The sequence below is a fragment of the Crocuta crocuta genome, unplaced genomic scaffold (genome assembly GCF_008692635.1).
Source record: "Crocuta crocuta isolate KB4526 unplaced genomic scaffold, BGI_CrCroc_1.0 scaffold64, whole genome shotgun sequence".
NCBI lineage: Eukaryota > Metazoa > Chordata > Mammalia > Carnivora > Hyaenidae > Crocuta > Crocuta crocuta.
Genome location: NW_027530640.1, coordinates 11,671,278 through 11,690,148, shown reverse-complemented (window position 1 = coordinate 11,690,148; position 18,871 = coordinate 11,671,278). Strand labels below are relative to the sequence as shown.

General features: G+C 54.6%; 4 protein-coding genes across 6 annotated transcripts in view; all 4 read left to right on the top strand.

The window, feature by feature from the left end:
- Window positions 1-374: 374 nt before the first annotated feature.
- SPATA24 (spermatogenesis associated 24) lies at window positions 375-5,565 on the top strand. 3 transcript variants are annotated; one of them, XM_077768742.1, is made up of 6 exons: window positions 377-538; window positions 1,722-1,787; window positions 2,004-2,134; window positions 2,221-2,291; window positions 5,139-5,295; window positions 5,403-5,565. In XM_077768742.1, exons 1-6 carry the CDS (start codon window positions 422-424, stop codon window positions 5,530-5,532), a joined length of 672 nt encoding a protein of 223 aa, XP_077624868.1. In that variant the 5' UTR covers window positions 377-421; the 3' UTR covers window positions 5,533-5,565. The 3 variants fall into 3 exon arrangements, with proteins under 3 accessions (XP_077624870.1, XP_077624868.1, XP_077624869.1); XM_077768743.1 differs by having other exon boundaries at window positions 378-538; window positions 5,193-5,295; XM_077768744.1 differs by lacking the exon at window positions 1,722-1,787 and having other exon boundaries at window positions 375-538.
- Window positions 5,566-7,509: 1,944 nt separating this feature from the next.
- Window positions 7,510-10,572, top strand: PROB1 (proline rich basic protein 1). Its single transcript, XM_077768570.1, has one exon. The coding sequence runs from the start codon at window positions 7,510-7,512 to the stop codon at window positions 10,570-10,572; it is 3,063 nt and encodes a 1,020-aa protein (XP_077624696.1).
- Window positions 10,573-12,729: 2,157 nt separating this feature from the next.
- On the top strand, window positions 12,730-15,095 carry MZB1 (marginal zone B and B1 cell specific protein). The gene is made up of 4 exons (XM_077768948.1): window positions 12,730-12,933; window positions 14,013-14,137; window positions 14,505-14,615; window positions 14,715-15,095. The coding sequence occupies exons 1-4, from the start codon at window positions 12,730-12,732 to the stop codon at window positions 14,869-14,871; spliced, it is 597 nt and encodes a 198-aa protein (XP_077625074.1). The 3' UTR covers window positions 14,872-15,095.
- A 2,557-nt stretch (window positions 15,096-17,652) lies between these two features.
- SLC23A1 (solute carrier family 23 member 1) overlaps window positions 17,653-18,871 on the top strand; it is a 14,431-nt gene continuing 13,212 nt past the window's right edge. Inside the window, exons 1-2 of the mRNA XM_077768740.1 lie at window positions 17,653-17,703; window positions 18,345-18,479. Of these exons, the coding sequence (XP_077624866.1) occupies window positions 17,668-17,703; window positions 18,345-18,479 (171 nt within the window). The 5' untranslated portion in view covers window positions 17,653-17,667. The remainder of the gene's footprint in view (window positions 17,704-18,344; window positions 18,480-18,871) is intronic.

Here is an 18,871-nt window from a genome sequence, read left to right as displayed (position 1 = left end):
AGGGTGGGAGAAAGAGGCCTGTTAGGTTAAAAACGTAGGGGTTGCCTTAACTGGCTCTTGCTTCACAGCTCTTGCAGTTTAACAGGCCTTGGGATAAGGCTGAGGGCCCTTGTCTGAGTGAGGTCTGTTTACTAAGCCGGGCCCCGCCTGCTCCTCTTCACGAACACAAGATGTGCAAATAAACACAGGTGTGCAAATAAACTATAAAGTTAAATCCTTAATGGTTGTTAGAGGTTCCTCCACCTCAGGCTGCTCTTTTAAGAGAGCGGCTCCTTTAAGAGGCGGACCCCATCCCTACTAACAAAGAAAGTCCCCGCCCCCGGTTGCCACGGTGCTCTATGGCGTCGCATTCTCATTGGCGGACGTCGGTGGGTGAGGCACCCTGACACCAGCATTTCCAACGAGCTGGCGGGGGGGAAAGATGGCGACGCCCCTCGGGTGGTCGCAGGGGGGGTCAGGATCAGTGTGTCTCGCTTTCGATCAACTGCGGGACGTGATCGAATCTCAGGAGGAACTGATTCACCAGCTGAGGAATGTGGTATGTAGCCGCAAGACTGGGGGAGGGCCGGACTAGACACTTAAATGGAGGGGGTGGGGCTAGACCCTGTCCCGACACCAAAGGCGAGCTTATAGCACGTAGCCAATGGCGTCATCCGGAGGAGGCGGGACCCGGATATGTTCTGGCTGGTAGGGATGGAACCAAAAAGGGGCAAGCAAGGTCTTCATGATTATTTTCCAAGGAATTTAAATCAAAATTAAGTTGTTTTCTGCTCTCTGTCTGGTGGTGTAAGGCGTGGTAGATATATCCCCCTGTATTCACTGAGTCTCAATTTCCCCATTTCTAATTGGAGATGACTTCATTGGCTTCCCAGGGGTTCTTAGATGCAGGTATTGAAAATATAATGTGTTTTCTATTGTGGACATCCCCTCCCCAGTGTCTAATGCAGCGCCATTTTGAGTGCAGCAAGCACAGGCTTGACCCTTGCACATGTTAACTCAAGGGCCTGCGACCCCTTTATGTACCTTTGTTTTTGCCTTCTCAGTCAAACCCTAGTTTATGAGTTCAAAGCATTGGAGCCACCCGGACAGGCATGGTAAAATCCTAGCCAGCTGAAGTTCAAAAAAAAAAAAAGTTTTTCTGTTTTTATTTTCTATCTTGATAAGAGAGCTGAGAGATATCTCCATTTCAGAAACAAAACTGACTTAACATCTATTTCTCACTCTAATGGGTGTATGCAGCTCCAGGCACTCAATTCCCTGCAATCCCTGAGGGTACCCAGCTTTTCTTTGCAGCTGACCTTTGCATGTATGTTCTCACCATCTGGAACACTTTTCTGTTCCACCCCCCTCTTCTTGCCCACCCCTGTTTAGCAGTCAGAGCTCATGTCTGATGACCCCTTCTCCAGAAACAGGTCTGACCCTTCCCTAGGCCAGGGGCCTCCTCTGGGCACCACAGCCTTTTGTGCTTCTCCATGATAGCCCACACCGTGTTGGAAGTACTGGCCATGGGCTATATCTTACATCAAACTGGTTGCTCCTTGAGGGAAGGACCTAGAGCTGAGTCTCTGTGAACCTTATGGAACCAAATTCTCCCTGTTCAGACTTAAGTTTCCTCCTAGGTGCCCTGGATATCATCCCATTGTCTAACCTTGGTCCTGGTCCCTAGAGAGTAGCCCTTCCACTCCAGCCCCAGGCCCTCCCTGAGCCAGGCTCTGTTGCAGATGGTTCTCCAGGATGAAAATTTTGTCAGTAAAGAAGAGTTCCAGGCAGTAGAGAAGAAGCTGGTGGTAAGTATTGGCCTCCTGATCTTCCCCCATTTCCTGGGATTTCCCTGTCGATGGACACATTTATTATTGGCGTCTCACAGCCTTCAGCCCCAGTAGTGAGGACAGAATCTTCCTGTGCCCTGGCTTCTCTGTGCCCGTCTGAGAAATGGAGCTGGTTAAGGGAACCTAGGAGACCTAGGGTGGCTTGGGGGTAATGAGGTGCTTCTGCTCCTACAGGAAGAGAAAGCTGCCCATGCCAAGACCAAGGTCCTCCTGGCCAAGGAAGAGGAGAAGTTGCAGTTTGCCCTTGGAGAGGTAGAGGTACTATCTAAACAGCTGGAGAAAGAGAAGCTGGCTTTTGAAAAGGCGTGAGTGGACCTTGGTAGGGGAGTGAAGGGTTGGGGATCCAGTCTGCCTGTCAGCCTTCCCAACCTGTCTTATCTACTCCACCCAGGCTGTCCAGTGTCAAGAGCAGAGCCCTGCAGGAATCCAGTAAGAAGGACCAGCTCATCACCAAGTGCAATGGTAGGCGGGAGGCCCGTGCTCCCCCCCACGCTTACATACATGGGCTCTTCCCTAACAGCCCAGTGCCTGTGTCCAGGGCAGGGTTTCACCCCAACTTCTACCCCCGGCTGAGGACACCAGGAGGCCCAGGCGGGCCACACCATCGCAAAGGCCTTCAGGGACCAGGCAGGCCACGGAAATAAGGGAAGCAGTTGGTGTACAATATTCTTCATGGCCATAAAGAAACGGGCTTGCTCCCATTTTTCTTGAAACACACGACCTTCTTAGTCCACCTTTTGTTTTCCCACTTTTGATGGGTATTAGAAATAGTGTACTTTACTCATAACCATTACAAGAGGAACAACAGGTCAAGCACAGTCCTATCTGGGAGCTGACGCAGAGGGACTCAGTAGGGAGGAGTGGGGACTGTGGTGACGGGAAGAGCCGTGCCCCCTCTCAAGGGCTTAGTGCCTCTGCTGTGGGAAAGGGGGCCCCAGTATTGTCAGATCCTTAAAAAAGAAACTGGAAGCCAGTTTTTAATGGAAACTTTTCTGACTTTTTAGTATTGGTAACTGAAGATTACCAATTTAAAATTTTCTAATTTAAAATTAGAAATTTTAAAACTATTGTACAGGCCAAGTATAATATGTCCGTAGGCCATTAGTTTTCATCTCTGCTCTTTGCAGATGTATGTGGCCCCTTGTTGGCTCAGTCAGTGCCATGAGCTGTGGGGCACTTTCTGTCAGCCACCCAGTGTCCCTAGATCTCCGGAACCCCTTTCAGTTTCCCAGAACACTAAATTCCCCTTACCTAGTTTACGGAACAGATCTGAATTCCACATGCAACATCTGCTTCAAACATTGCAGCAGATTTTGAGTAGGCCAGAGATCAGAGCCCAACTCCAAAAGAGATTCAGGGTCCCTCCTGATGGGCTGCCACCTGAAGTCTTGGGCACCCTATCCCTATCAATCCAGCCCTCTCTCTCCCTTGGTGAGTACTCTCACTAGTAAGATGCCACCATGCTGATATCTTGATCTTACTAGGTGGGCTGACAGGCCTCGTGGCTGTTTGACCAAGGGCTCTCAGTAGGGACTCCTGGGGCAGTCCCTGCCTCCATACCCTAGGCTACCAGACTCCAGTCCTTCCTTTCTCTCTGCCTGTCCCCATACTTCCCTAAAAGAAACCTAGAGTTCTTTCCTGGTGATACTAGAGCATTTCTTAGAGACCAGCCAAGGCCATGGTGTTCTGCATCTGCTTGTGGAAGGGGTGTGTGTGTGTGTATGTGATGGGGATGGACCCTGGCTGCCTCGCCCCAGAATGTCACATACCCCTCCAGTGGGACACAAGCCCTCACCTGAGCAAATCTCATGACTTGAGCCTTCCCCTGGCCTGTACCCTCCCTGCCCCCTAACCTCCCTCTATGTGGTTTTAGTTTGTTTTTTATACTTACATAGCTTCTTATTTTTCTCAAAGGGATTTTCTAACCGTTCTCTCAGTGGGTGCTCTTTATTTTAAATTTATCTCTAATTTATTTTAAAAGAGTCACATAAATTTCTGATACCTTTTCCCAAAAGAACTTCACAATCAATCAATCTGCATGACCTGGGGAAGAAGGTTCAATAGGCCTGGTCCTATGACCCAGTGAGCTCATTTTCATTCTCTTCCTTCTCCTCTGTCTTCATCTCCTCTTTTCTATGCTGTCCCTTAACTTTACCAAATCTTCTCTTTTGAAACCTTAAATACTTCAGTATTTCTACATTTTTTAGAGCTTCCGTTCTAGTTAATGTTTGTCCAATCTTTAAAGGCAGCGGGATTTTCTTCCTAGGGGGATCAGAATTTTCCAGGACTCCCTAAGGGACCGTTTATATAGATGAAGCACCGCCCCCCCATCCCTACAAACTCTTTCAGTTTCGATGCAAGGCACTAAAATGATCCTTGCATCTAATGAGCCCTTAATTTGGGGTAAGCTTTGTCACCACCGTCTTCCTGGGCCCTCCTCACACCCCTCTGCTGTCCCTGTCCCCATATTACAGATGAGGAAAAGGGTCTAGAAAAGGAGGCAAGTTGCCCAAAGTGGCAATACTGTCTCATCAGTATTAACACTGTTGAAACACATCACCTTCTGTTCTCTGATCAGTTCCTGAGTCTTAATTCTGTTTCAGGAGCTGCCTCCTTGAGGGCAGGGACCCTGTCTTCTCTCCTAAAGCCCTAGCACATGGCTGGGCCTCCAGCTGGCCCTCAGTAGGTCTGGTTGGATTGAGATGACTAAACTAAGTGATGTTTCTAAGTCCTAAACCCCCAGAGGATATCCTGTTCATTCATTCCACAAATGAATTTATTGTGTACCTCCTATGTGCCAGGTACGATTTTAGGCCTTAGGGTTAAAGCAGTAAATTTAAATAAGCTTTATCCTTATGGATTTCATTGATGTAAATCCTAGTAGAGAAGAAAAGTGAGTAAAATATGAGGTATATTAGCTATAAGTGCTAAGAAGAAAGTAAGAAAAGGGGATAGGAGCTATTGGGAGAGGTTGTACTTTAGACCAGGAAGGGTCTTGCCAAGGTGATGCTATCTGTAAAGATCAGCAGGAGTTAGGGGCGGGAGCCATTCATCCTGGTGCCTTTGGGCAGCACTGTCCATCTCTCTGCAGAGGCCTTTTCATGCCCTCATGTGAGTCACCTGGTCCAGAATAGAGTTGTGAAGTCACTGACACATGCAGCAGACATTGTGCCGCTCAGCCACCATCCTGTCAAACTCCATAATAAACTCATTCCTACCAAGGTGTTAACAGCTACTTGTGGAGAACCCCTTGGGTGGGGAGAACCAAGTTCTGAGAAGACCCATAAGGGAATAAATGCCTTATCTCAGGAAGGAGCCCTCTGGATGGGAACCACGCCTCCTCCCTGCCTCTCTCCCCCACAGAAATTGAGTCTCACATTATAAAGCAAGAAGATATACTTAATGGGAAAGAGAATGAGATTAAGGAGTTGCAGCAAGTTATCAGCCAGCAGAAACAGATCTTCAGGTGAGGGGTCTGGGCCAGTCTGGGGGTTGTTGATGGAAGTGGGGAGCCAGCTCTCTGGCCCCTACCCTAGACTGTCCCCAGTCCATGCCCAGCCTGCTCCATTGCAGGAATCACATGTCTGACTACCGGATCCAGAAGCAGCAGGAGAACTACATGGCCCAAGTGCTGGACCAGAAGCATAAGAAAGCCTCGGGGACGCGTCAGGCCCGGAGCCACCAGCGTCCCAGGGAAAAATAAAATGGTCGTCGCCTTCCTGTTCTGTAGCTGTAATACCCGACCTCTGCCTTCTCTGCTGTGGGGGTCCCTGTCCCTACCCTTTCTATCCCTGTGGGTTTCTGCCCCTACGTCAGGCCTTACCAGTGGCCTTACTCCCAGGGAAGAGGCAGAAGGTACTCTTTTCTCTTTGCCTGCCTCCTGGGCCTTCATGAGAGAGGGAGAATCAAGTTATCAGGGACTGGGTGGGGGACAGGCCTTGGACCGCCACCTTCCAGGCTCTTCCTTGGCTCAGAAAAGGATGCTGCTCATGTCTCCAGCCCCAGGCCACTTCCCTCCCACCCTTGGATAGTAGGGGGAGGGAAAGCGTGGGGGTGTAGCCTAGAGGAGGACTACTTTGTTGTCTAATAGGCACTGTCCTTCCTACTCTTGGTATTTAATCCCTCCCTATATAAACAGCTCTGGTTACCCCTGGTTACCTGTAAACACCCCACCCCAGTCCCAGTGCCTTGGTAAATTTAACTCTCCCAACTTGGCTACAGAGCTGGAAGGGCTGTGTGTATGTGTGAGTAAAGTCCTGACCACAGACATCAAAGACTATGGGTTCCAGGACCACAGTGAATTCAGAAAATCAATTTCCATCCTGTAACAAGAATGTTATACCTGTGACTCACACTTGCACCTTCTTACACTTCTCCCAAACAGAAGCTCAAGTCTTCACAAAGGGAAGGAAGGGAAAAGGACTCTGCTGTCTATTTTTAAGGTGAGGGAAGTCTCTGAAGGGTCTAGGACTTGCTAAAGTTGCATATGTGGGGCTAGATGATAGGCAGGCTTGATCCTTTCATAAGCTATCTCTGATGGCTAGGTGATCACGGGGACACACTCAGGCAGGGAACCCAGTCGGAGGCTGAGTCAGATTCGTCAAGTCTATCCTAACCTGGGTCAGTGTGAGGATGGATACAGTGGGGCTGGGGGTGCTGGTGCTTTTGCTCCAAGGCCAGCTGGAGCCTGAATCATAGCAGGAACTTGAAGCCAGATGTTTAAGGGTAAATGGTGCCCATTGTCATTGTCCCAGGGATATTGACAGGTGGTGGCATTCCCCACTAATGCCTGTCCCCAGGGTGAGTCCTGAGGTTGTGGGGGCTGGAGTGAGGGCCTTTGTAAATGTCTGGAAGAGATCAGAGCTCTTTGTGCCTCAGAGAGTCTTTAGACAGGGGGCCACAGCTACCCCAGAGTTTCCTAAGAGACCCCACATCAGCATCTAGGGTTTGTTCTAGGTGCCAAGGCAGTCTGGGAACGTTAGAGCTGTCCACTCCAGCCCCTTCCAGTATGTTCCCAAGAAAAGCAATGGGTCCAGCCAGGGACAGCACCTTCCTGAGGCCCTAGCACAACTTTTGGAGTCAGGGGAGCCCACCAAGCAATGCTTTCCATAAAAGATTGTGGGCTATAATGGGTCAAGGAAAGTGGTGGGTACACCCTTATGAATTCTATCTAGCTAGGACAAGTGATAAGGCTGGGGAGACGGGGTGCACTCAGATGATGCAAAGACACGGGGGGGCTAAGAAGATGAAATTGCTCGCAATATCTGAGTTGCCTGGCCTGAAACTCTGATCCTGGCCCCCTGGCTCACATTCTGATCCACACCACCATGGAGGTTGTCAGCAGGTCCCTGCTCAGCCTGTTTCCTAGCCTGTGAGGAGTGGAGATGGGCCTAGCCCCTGGCTTCAAGTTGCACACCTGCTTTCCCCTCACCTTCATGTCAGCCAAAGCCTGGAGAGCCACCCTAGTCCTGTGGCCCGCGCCAGAAGGGAAAGCTGGAAAGGTAAAGCCTAGGGCCCAAGTCTCTCCTGCTGGCGACGCCACCGATTCGCGAGCGGACGCGGCCACTTTAAGGCGCGGTGACCCCCACGACACCCGCGGGCGGGGCGGGGACAGTGCGGGCGTCCGCGGCACCGGCGGAGGCTAACGTGAGGGAGGTAGTGCGCGGCGTCCAGCCCCACCATGCTGACCGCGCTCGCACCGGCAGCCCTGCCTGGGCTCTCAAGGCAGCTGCCTGCGGCCCCCGCCAGGCGCCAGGACTCCTCCGGTTCGTCAGGCTCCTACCACACGGCTCCGGGTTCTCCAGAGCCCCTGGACATTGGGCCGGACGCGGAGTGCCGGACGAATTGGCCCGGGGTGGCCCCTGCGCTGGGGGCGGGCGCGCAGCCTCGCCTGTCCGTCAGCGCCCAGAATAGCCGCCAGCAGCTCGGGACCGGCTCGGGTTTCCCGCGAGGCTCGGGCTCCGGCCCGCGGTCACCCCAGCCCCAGCTGCGCATGTTGCCGTCGGGGGAGATGGAAGTCATCTTCGGCGCCGGGGCCCTGTTCAGCCGCTCCGACGCGGCGGATAGCGAGGTGCAAGAGCTCACCGCTCGAGCTTTCCGCAGCCTCTCTCCGCCCGGGACTGCGACTCCTGCTCCCGCAACACCGACGCCCCAGGCCCCCGACAGTGGCTCCCGCTGGGCCACTTACCTGGAGCTGCGGCCCCGCGGGCCAAGTCCTGGGACCCCAGCGCAGTTCGAGTGTGTGGAGGTGGCGCTGGAGGAGCATGCCGAGCCCTCCAGGCCCCGGACTGTGCCCAAGCGTCAGATAGAGCTGCGCCCCCGACCCCGGAGTCCCACGCGGGAGGCGGGCGCGCCGCGCCCCCGACTGCTTCTGCGCACTGGCTCCCTGGACGAGTCGCTGGGCCGCCTGCAGGAAGCCGCGGGCCTAGTGCAGACAGCACTGGCCAGAAAACTAAGCCCTGCGGCCCCTGCTCGGAGCAGCGCCACCTTCGGGCCCACGGGGCGGCCAGAGTGTGCGACCCGGGAAACGGCCCGCAGTACCCGAAAGGTCCTAGAGGAGGCCAGGTCTCGGCCACCCCGCGTGCACAACAGTTCAGCCCCCGCCAGGGCACCACGGCCGTGGCCTAGCCTCAGAGAGCGTGCGATTCGGCGTGATAAACCCGCGCCGGGGACCGAGCCGCTGGGTCCGGTTAGTTCCAGTATCTTCCTGCAGTCAGGGGAGAAGATTCAGGAGGCGCACAATCAGGAACTCAAGACTCGGTTCCCGCGAGAGACTCTGGATCGAACCATCCTGAAGGCACCATCTCCGCCGTTTGAGTCTAGGGACCCCCGGGAGGTTCCGAATAAGGCTGGGCAGCCTAGGAGCTCGTCCCCGCTGTGGCAGGCTCCAAATGGGACCATACGGGGTCCTCACTGCCCGTCCCCCCAGAATCTGCCCACGTGGAATCGAGCTATTCGGAGAGTAAGTAGCCCGTTGTTCCCCGAGGGATCCTCTGCCTGGGGAAATCAGGATCCTGCTATCGAAGAAACTGTCAGCAGAAGTCCTTCCCCACCGACCCGTTTTCAGTGGAATCAGGATGTTGTCAGGACAAGAAGCCCATCCCCCGAAGCTCCTAACCTATGGGAGGTTCCGAAACCGGCAGTTGGGAATACATCGGAGGGCAGTAGGAGCCCGTCCCCGCCGGCCTTGTCTTCACTGGAGGCTCCAGAACGTACTAATGGGACATGGAACCCATCTCCCCAAGAGACGTGGGATCCCACATTGCAGGGCTCTTCGACAGTATCCTCGTCAGAAGCTCTAAATGGGATAGGACAAGAGGAGCTGGCGCTGCCTAGACCGTCCGTACCCAGGACTCCCGAGCTCACAGAGGCACAGAGTCGGCCCACGCGGAAGATGCAGAATCTTGCCTTCCAAGGCAGTCAGCCGTCGTCAGAAGTGGCTGCACCCGAACTGCCCCTCAGTCGCCTCGTGGGCACCCTGGATGCCGATGCGCACCGGGAAGTCTCGGGCCCTGGAGAAGAAGCCTCGGGACGACCGCGCGTGGCCATTCCGAGGCCCCGCGACGTGCGCAAGATGGTGAAGACCACGTACGCGCCAAGCTTTCCGGCGGGAACACCAGGTTCCAGGCTGCCTGCGCCTCCGACGGAACCCCGCGGGGAGGAGGGCGGCTCATCCAAGACACCAGAGTTCCAGGCGCTGGAGTCCCCATCTCCAGCTCACTACACTTCTGTGTATCTCAAGGACTTTCTGCCAGTCGTGACGCACCCCTACGAGCCCCCAGAGCCATCCCCCGACACAGTTCCCCGGGACGCTTCGCAGCCCAACGGGGTCCTGAGGCGGAGAGCAGAGAACAGCACGGCGAAACCCTTCGCGCGCACTGAGATCCGCCTGCCCGGTGCACTGGCCTTGGGCCGCCGGCCGGAGGGAACCGGGGGAGTCCTGGTGCGCGGTTCTGGTGTAGGGAACCGGGATGCGGAGACCCAGCGCCTGGTCCCTGACCGCGAGGGGAGGACCAGCCCTCTAGAAGGCGCTCGCACCTCACCCCAGCAGTCGCCCATAGGGCCAGCCGGCCCGCAACCACCCAAACCAGCCTGTCCCAGCTCCCCTCAGGCGAACCCTAGCTTGAGTTCTGGGATAGCACCCAATTTGGAGACGCCTCGTGTGGCCCCTGAGACAGCGACTGTGGCCCAGTCGTCTCTCCCGCGGGAGCCCCAGGCGTCTACAGGCCGACCGGCCCCGCCCCAGCCCCGCGCTGCGTCAGCGCCACCGATGGACCGGTCCCCAGAGGGCCCCTTCCAGGGGGCGCGCAAGCCACCTGGGACCGCGTACCCGGGGAAGGTCCTGGTGGACCCCGAGAGCGGCCGATACTACTTTGTGGAGGCGCCACGGCAGCCTCGGCTACGGCTGCTTTTCGACCCAGAGAGCGGGCAATACGTAGAGGTGCTGCTGCCGCCATCGCCCCCGGGGCCACCCCGCCGCGTCTACACCCCGCTGGCACTGGGCTCCGGCCTCTACCCGCCCGCCTATGGGCCTATCTCCAGCCTCTCGATGCCGCCATCCCCGGGCCCGCCGGCTTTCAGCGGCCCCCAGCTACCCTGGGCCTCTGAGGCAGGGCACCTGGACGGGATGTACTACCTGCCAGTGAGTGGAACCCCCAGCCCCGCACCCCCTCTGCTCCTCTGTGCTCCACCCAACAGCTCAGGTTCAGCCCAGCCCGGCAAGGGGTCCTTGTTCCCAGTGTGAGGCCTGATCCCCCATGGTGTTGGGGCCTGTTGGGAGCCTTGTTCTGGCATCCAGTCCCCTGCCCTTCTTTCCTTCTGTCATCTCTTTCTTTTATTCATCCTATGCACTCTTCAGACCAGAAGTTACCTTCAGAGAATGTATCTGAGACTTGGGGACTGATGGAGCTGGAACTCAGAAAGTGGCTGCCTAACTTCCTCTCCAACAAAATTGTATACTCCTTTCCCAAGCATTCCCAGAGTGTGGTGTGTTTGTGTGTGTGTAAAAGTGAGGGGTCTCAAGAGTTGTCTCCAGGAGCTAACTTGAGGTTCTGTTGGGGTTCGCTAGAGGTAACAGGAAACAGGAACAGCAGAGGACTGGGTTGCTCCCAGAGTTAGGTGTGGTCTGCCCCTCCCTGAATGGTGGACCCAGCTGAGGTGGAACAGGCTAGTGAGCATTGATGGGATGGAAGGAAGACCCTGGCTAGCAACTCTATTATTCTTTGAAAGAGGATGTGAGCCTTGCCCTGGGAGGCTTTGTGGGCAAGTGGCTAGTGCAGCCCCTGGGCCAGGCAGGGTCTGAGAAGGGGAGCTATGGAGACAGCAGGTGGAGGTGGAGCAGGGAAGTAATATGGAAGCGCTTATGGTTATGGACAGTCAGCCTGGGGATGGGGGGTGGGTGGAGAGGCAGCTGTAGCCAGCCTGCCAGCTGGAAGCCCCACCTCTCATTCTCCCCTCAACCTCAGCATCTGACTTGGCTTCTCTAAGCCCTCAGAACTGAGCTGGCTCATCCTAGGGCCAGGAGTGGAGGGCTTATGCCATTCCCACCCAGGGTGGGAAGCAGATGAAGTGAATCATCAGGAAGGACTTACGAGCACAGAGAATGGTTGAGCCTCTTGATCATTCTGGGTTCTGGGGGTAATGGAGGATGAGTTAGGGCTGGCAGTAAAAGGGATGCCCCTGGGGTCGGGATGAGGGCAGGGACAGAGACCTAAAGCCTCAGCTGGTTCAACTGCCTCAGTAACAGTCATGGCAACCATGCCCAGAGAGGGGGCGGCTCTGCAGGCTGAGCACAGCAAGGAAGGGCCTGTGTTCTAATTGCCCTGAGATTGTAGGAGCCTCTAAGGAGGGCTGAGAGAGATGAATGGGGTAGGAGGTACTTTGCGTGGGGGTCTGTGTGTAGTTCTGAGCTTGAATTGGCGGAAGCTTGTTTAACTGATAAGTGATGTGATGAGTTTGTGGAAGAAGAGTTCCCATTAGAAGCAGTTGTTAGGGATGGAGATTGATGCCTTACTTAAGTTCCAGGCCTCTGGGGGGTCTGGGTCCCTTGAAGTCTGCCTGCCTGCCTTTCTGCCTTGGACTGGAAGCTGACCAGGAGAACTGAGTTAGAATAATCTGAACATCTTCTCATGGCCAGAGATGCTGGTTCTAATGGCATGGAGGGCCCTGGGCCGCTCTTGGTCGCCTCACCTCATCCTGGTGTGCAATAAATCACTGACCCAATGAGCCATGATGGTCGGAATGACTGGTGTAAGTTGTCTGATTTCTGATTTCCTGCCACGACCCCTGACATCCCCTATAATGCTCTCTTCCATGCCTGGCTATGGCCCTAAGGCTCAGAGAAGGAACCCACGTGTGTCTTTCATGTGCTGTGGCATCCTTGCTTCAACAAACTTGCCTCCCAGGGAGGCTGCCCTAGGCTGGAAACTGTGCCTGTGGCCTCATTCCTCCTGGTGGCTGAGTGGCCAGTGGCTTTGGGGTCAATCATGTTTGGGTTCCAGTTTCACTATGACCCTTGAAGCTGTATGGTCTTGGATTTGTCACTTCTCTCTGAGCTTTCATGTGTTCATAAAAATGACACTAATCAAGCACCTCTTCCCCCAAGGTACTCAGGACAGTGCCCACTGAATTGCCAGAGCCCAGGACATGGGAGGTATCAGCTCCCACATGTCCTTGCCCAGTCTCAGCCCCCCTCCTTACGTCATTGCTCCCTCTCTGTGAAATGGAGCTGGGTTGGCTGGAGCAAGGATCCCACTAGAGGAGTTGCACACGTGGCATCTGCAGGGCCCTGGGGGAAGGGAGAGAGTGGGAGGGGTGAGGTGTTGGTTCCCCATTGGTTGGGTCAGAAGTTCTGGGGCGGCCCCCACTGCACACATACACACCTGCACCCCAACCACAGCCCATGCTCACTGAGCCAGCTCCACAGACCATGAGGCTGTCACTGGCACTGATACTGCTGCTGCTGGGAGTCTGGGGCATCCCAGGGGGTCTTGGGGACAGGGCTCCACTCACAGCCACTGCCCCACAGCTGGACGATGAGGAGAAGTACTCAGCTCATATGCCTGCTCACCTGCGCTGTGATGCCTGCAGGGCGGTGGCCTACCAGGTGAGTACTTCTCCCCAGCAGTTCCCCGAAGCCTATCCAGGCCCCTCCTGAAGACAGTCCCCTTCTTCTACTTCAGATTCTACCATTGGACTTTGATTTCTTTTTCTTTGTTTTAAATGTTTATTTATATATGTGAGATCGTGACCTGAGCTGAAATCAAAAGTCGGACATTTTACTGACTGAACCACACAGGTGTCCCTGGCCTTTGATTCCTAAATCCTCAACCCCAGGGGTATCAAGTTAGACTTAGCCTTCCATGATATTGCCACCTTCACCTCACCTAAACCTCCATGCCTCAGTGTACCCATCTCTCTGCCCAACAGTAAGCAAATAATCTGGGACACCCACCCCAAAATATTTTGAGACCCTAGGGAGTCACCAGCTTGTCCTCTAGGACTCCTTGCTTTCTAGGCTTATCCTCAGGTTGGGGCTCCTTCCCAAAACATGACCAGGGAGCACTGGTGTATATGTGCATGTATGCACATGGGTTGAGTACCTGAATATGTGAGTATATGTGTATCTCTTGCGTTTGCACACAAACCTGTCAAGCATGCCTGAGTATCTCTATGGGGGGAGGGGAGCCCATGGGCACACGTGTCATTGAAGACTGGGCTCTGGATTTTTTTTTTTCCTTCCCTTGTTCTTGTGGTTTAAGAAGAATGGCTCTGTCAGTTAAGCACCTGACTCTTGGTTTCAGTTCAGGTCATGATCTCGCGTTTTCTGAGCTTGAGCCCCATGTCAGGATCTCTCAAAAAATAAATAAACTTTAAAAAATAAAATAAAATAGCACGTGCTGATGAGCTGGTGTGCCCTGGGGAAGGAGGCCCAGTGCTCAAGCCTAACTTTCGACTTCAGAGTTTCCCACCCACCCCATCCCAGGGAAGTGAATCCTACCTCAGCAGACCCAGTCTCAGCTTTTGGAACCTGTGGGAGGGCAGTGAAGCCAGCTCACAGGAGTTTCCTGCTCAAGAGGCTCCCTTGACACCTCACTTCCTCCCAGAGACCCCAGGCTCCTGTCTGCCCCTCTCCCAACACTGAGCAGTCCCAAAGCCCTGGCTCTCAGCCCCTCCTTATTCTAGATGTGGCAACATTTGGCAAAGGCAGAGGGTAAGCTTCATACCCGGGACTCCGAGGGGCGGCAGGAGCTGAGTGAGTCAGTATACACAGACGTCCTGGACCGGAGCTGCTCCCAGACCTGGGAGGGGTGAGTCAAAAGTCTGGCCCCTACCTTCCCCAGGGGTAGGGCTGATGGGTTGAGGTTCTCATTCTCCCTTTCACACCAGACACACAATCCACTAGGGCTCTGGTCTAGGGTAGGAGGCTGGCTGGAATGTAGTCTGAGCTCTGGAGCTGGGAGCAAGTAGAATGGTAGATGGTCAGGATATATGGTTTCTATGTGACCTTCGGCCAGGGGCTTTCCCTCGCTGGTCCTCAGTTTTCCATCAGGGAAGATCAGAATCTGGGCTCTGACTTTAGCAAATGCCCAGTGTGCTCAGCTTCATGTGGGGATGGATCGCTTGCTGGCAAGGGTCCCACTAATGCTGTATCCCTCTCCTCCCCACTGCTTCCAGCTATGGGGTGCGAGAAGTGAACCAGATGAAACGTCTCACGGGCCCAGGACTCAGCAAGGGGCCAGAGCCAAACATCAGCGTGATGATCACAGGGGGCCCCTGGCCCACCAGGTGATGACAGGAGTGTGGGGGTGGAATGGAGACTTTGGAGCCTTGATCAGCCCCCCTGTGGGGCAGGCAAGGTCTGAGGCTCTTGCTGGGCTCCCCTAGGCTCTCCACGACATGTTTGCACTACCTGGGGGAGTTTGGAGAGGACAAGATCTACGAAGCTCACCAACAAGGTCGAGGCGCTCTGGAGGCTTTGCTGTGTGGAGGCCCCCAGGGGGCCTGCTCAGAGGAGGCACCGGCCACAAAGACAGAGCTGTAGTCCAACTACTCCTTCCCCTTCCTGGTCAACCCCTGAAGAGAGCTGGGCTTCCTCTGGACCTGTCCCATTCCTTTATTCAGGCTGCCTGGAGGGCAGGAAAGCCATGCTTTTCTATGCTGCCATGCCCCTCCCCCCTCCCTCAGGCTTCAGACCACTGGGGCCTGGTGTATGTGTTGGCTGGGAGGCCTTCCCTTCTGGACTCAAATAAAACCCAGTGACCTCCATTTCTTGATTCTTTCTCTCTACAAAAGGTGCTTGTGGGGCTGGGAAGTCAGACTTTGGTGTTTCTGCTGAGGTTGTACCTAAAGAGGGCCAGATACACTTGCCTACAGTGTTCCAGAGGTAGGTGAGACCTACCATGGATGAAAATGTGAGCAAGCTGTCAAAGGCATATGGAACCAGTTATATGGATGATAAAACCCCAGACCCATCATGAGAGAGAAGGAAAACTCCATGAGCAGCCTACCTTGTGGACACGTCTACTTAGCCACTCTATGCTACCTGTGTCCTTTCCTTTCCTGAACACTAGTCTAACTGGGTCTATGCCCAGCAGCCACTCAGTGTCTGAACTCTACCTCTGACCCTAGCTGGCATGATTGAGCCCTAGATGCCCTCCTGGGACTGGGCAGGGCACAGTTCCTGGAACATGCTAGATTCAGTATCTTGATTCTAAGTCTTGTTCTCCCCAGAAATCCTTCCAGCCTGGGACCTTTCCTTAGCAATGGAGGAAAGGGTTCCACCTGGGTGCCACCTAAGTCTGGGAACTTGTGGGCAGGCAGTGCTATACCTTGTAGTTTCTTTTGTGAGTGTTCCTCTGATCTGCTGAAGCCCTGGTAGGTGGAAGGAACAGACACTCTAATCCCTAGTTGACAGACACAGAAACCAAGGCTTAGAAAATAAAAGAGGCTCAAGCCAAGTCCCAGGCTGAGTAGTGGCAGGGCTGGGAGAGGATTCAGATTTGGGGAGAGGGGAGGTCATTGTTGGAGAAATAGGAGTGCCCCAGGCAGGACCTGACCCCTCCAGATTTTATGAGCTGTACTGTAGCCTGGCCCCCTACATTCCATTACCTGGTCCCTAGCTGCCTGAGGCCCCTCCTCCCTGGCCTTCACCCCAGGAGAAGAGAGCCTGGCCTTCACCCCTAGTCACCAGGAAGAGAGCCAGGGCCCAAGGAACCAGCTGAGCTGCCTGTAGTATTGGGTGTGGAGATGGGATCCTGTGACATGGATCTGTGTGGCCCTGTGATTACACAGAGTGATTACATAGTGTGCTGTACTCTGCAGCACAGTCTGGGTGCTGTGGATCTATGTGTTTGTGTATCTGAGACCATGTACAACTTATATGCCTTGTGTGTGTGTGTACGGTGTGTGGCTGGGTTGAACTGAATGTCCATGGGACATGTGCACATAAGTGTAAGAGGTGGGGCTCTGTCTCAATAGAGCCCCCTGGGGAGTACTGGGGTGGAGAGAGGCAGGCAGGGAGGAAAATGCTAAGGAGCAGTTTCGAAGCTTCGAACTGGTCAGACAACTTTGGGAAACCTGGGAGCAAGAGCCAAGAAGGGAGAGGAGAAGATAGGCAGACAGAGGAAGACCTGGGTTCTGGACAAGCCGACGGATTCACGGCTGTGGCATGAAGCTGTTGCCCAGGTGGAGAGCACTGCTGCCTGTGGGTCCTTGGAACAGGACCTGGCCGTGGGTACAGCAACCCAGAAGTAGGTGGGCCCTGGGGGGCTGGGACTGCGGCAGCACAAAGGGGAGCAGAACCAGGAACCTTAGGCCCATCCCCACCAGGTGAAGAGCCTCAGGTCCTTAGACCCCCATGGTCAGGCCGGTGGGCTTGCCAGGAGGAGGAGACAGGCTGAGTCCAGGGCAAGCTTCAGGGGCTGTGTGACATGCACTCACACAGAGCCCGGTGCTTAGAAAGGCCTTACATTTGGTTTAATGCTCTGCTGCTGCTATGTTAAAATTCCTAATGCTTTTGGAACAGGGGTCCCAAATTTTCATTTTTGCACTGGGTCCTGTGAATTACATCGCCAGTCCTGACTGGGAGGGGAAAGGAATCATTGTCTTGGCATAGGGAAGAGGCAAGCCTGGTCCATCTGGGCCTCTGGGGCACTGAGGGCTAAATGGCTGTATGGGGAGGGCAGGCCTTTATTAAATTTAATGGCTGATTTATAGCATGAGCAACTGAGTTCAGGCCAACCTGAGTTTTTGGAATGGTTTTCTAAAACCTTGCTACCTATGTGGACTTGGTCAGATCACATCTCCTAGATCTGTTTCTTCAGCTATAAAAGAGGCTAATGCTGCCTAGTGCCTGGGGTGAAACACTGCAGTACATAGCAATTGCTTGGCACGCAGTCATTCCTCCTTAAAGAGAGTGATTATGGTAATGATAATTATTAACTTGTTATTATAAGTAGGGAAGAGTCTTGTTTGGAGTGTGACCTAACAAGTGTCCCCCTGCTACTACCACCTCACCCAGAGTTTGGTAAACTTCCCAGCCTGTTCATCCTTCACCTGCACTCTGGCCCTCTCTTGGAAACAAGAACAGGTCCCAGGCCCAGGCTCAGGTGCAGTCGGGGAAGGGTGTGCTCAGATGGCAGAGGTTTGGGTGGCCTTTACCACCATGGCCGGAGTTAATACGTTATCTCCACCCAGATCCTCCTTTCGCAATCAGAGCTGGGAATCTGGTTACAGATTTACTTCGAACAATGTCTGATGTGTGGACTAAAGTCCTCCTTGGCCTTCATAAAGCCATCCCCTTTTTTCCTCAGGAACTGCTCATACCTGTGCCCCAAAGATGAGGGCCCAGGAGGACCCCGAGGGCCAGACACAGGTGCTGGGGAACGGTTGGGACCTGGGTGGGGGGCAGGGTTGGGTGGGAGCTAAAGACCTGCTTAGGCCTTCCCCCCAGGAAGGAAGAGACAAAAGTTCCAATGAACTTGATCGAGAGTGACTATCTCAGGCTGAACGTAGCGATTGGGGGATGGCATATGGGTGGCAGTGAGGGTGCAGGAGTCATCAGCTTTGGGACTGGCAGACTCTAGCTTGAGGGCCAGCAGGGACTCAACCTCTCCCACCCCCAGGGAAACCCCAAAGACCTCCAAGGGGGCAAGGGTGAGACCACAGTGTATCCCAGAGGGCCTGTCCACAGACTTCAGCCTTCTTGGCTCCCTCTTCTGTTGCTCCCCGCGGCCTTCTGACTTAGGAGCCCATCCCCTTGGGTGGAATGCCCTGGTCCCAAGCCCTCCAGGAGCCAGCAGAGTGGACTCATCCCTGCACAAAGGAATGTGAGGAGTGAGCTGGAGGTAGCCAGCCCAAGAGACAGCTGGGTGGATGAACCGAGAGGGAGGGTGGGGTTTGGACCCCTTTCTGAGGATCCAACAGCCACTCAGGCTACCTGATTGATTCTGGGGCAGAATGGACTTAGCTGATCCCCATCACTCCACCCTGAGTTCCTTCTCTCTGCTGCCCCAGCATGAGTCCCTGGGCTCAGCAGGGACCTCCACGAGGGATCCCACCACGTCCCTGCCCACAGAACCCAAGTTTGACATGTTGTACAAGATTGAGGATGTGCCACCCTGGTACCTGTGCATTCTGCTGGGCTTCCAGGTGGGCTTCTCTGGAGGGCTTCCCCACCCCCACTCTGCATGTTCCCCAGGATCCCCGCCCCCTTCCTGGCCAACAAGTTTGTCTTGGGTAATAGGAAGAGAAACCTAAGGTCAATGACAGTGACTGTCACCAAACGGGTGGGGAGGAGGTCGGATGGGGCCTGAGAGAAGATTATCCCCAAGAATATGTCACCTGCCAGGTGGAGTGGCAGGCAGTCACAGGAAAGAGGACTCACTCCACAGAAGCCACAGAAATAACTTGGGGCCAGATTACTAACCCAGAGAGTGGCGAGCAGTAGCTGGGAATCCCTCACAGGAGTATCAGTCCTGGGTGAGCACACTGCCGGGGGTGGCACAGGTTCAGGCCCACGGAGGCAGGCATGGGGATGGAGA

Excerpts from the sequence above, each read along its gene's own strand:
- SPATA24 (XM_077768742.1), top strand. The coding sequence starts at position 422 with ATGGCGACGCCCCTCGGGTGGTCGCAGGGGGGGTCAGGATCAGTGTGT. Across the intron at positions 539-1,721 it reads TTCACCAGCTGAGGAATGTG|ATGGTTCTCCAGGATGAAAA; the intron begins GTATGTAGCCGC and ends GCTCTGTTGCAG. Across the intron at positions 2,292-5,138 it reads GCTCATCACCAAGTGCAATG|GAAGGAGCCCTCTGGATGGG; the intron begins GTAGGCGGGAGG and ends GCCTTATCTCAG.
- PROB1 (XM_077768570.1), top strand. The coding sequence starts at position 7,510 with ATGCTGACCGCGCTCGCACCGGCAGCCCTGCCTGGGCTCTCAAGGCAG.
- MZB1 (XM_077768948.1), top strand. The coding sequence starts at position 12,730 with ATGCTCACTGAGCCAGCTCCACAGACCATGAGGCTGTCACTGGCACTG. Across the intron at positions 12,934-14,012 it reads GCAGGGCGGTGGCCTACCAG|ATGTGGCAACATTTGGCAAA; the intron begins GTGAGTACTTCT and ends TCCTTATTCTAG. Across the intron at positions 14,616-14,714 it reads GGGGGCCCCTGGCCCACCAG|GCTCTCCACGACATGTTTGC; the intron begins GTGATGACAGGA and ends GGGCTCCCCTAG.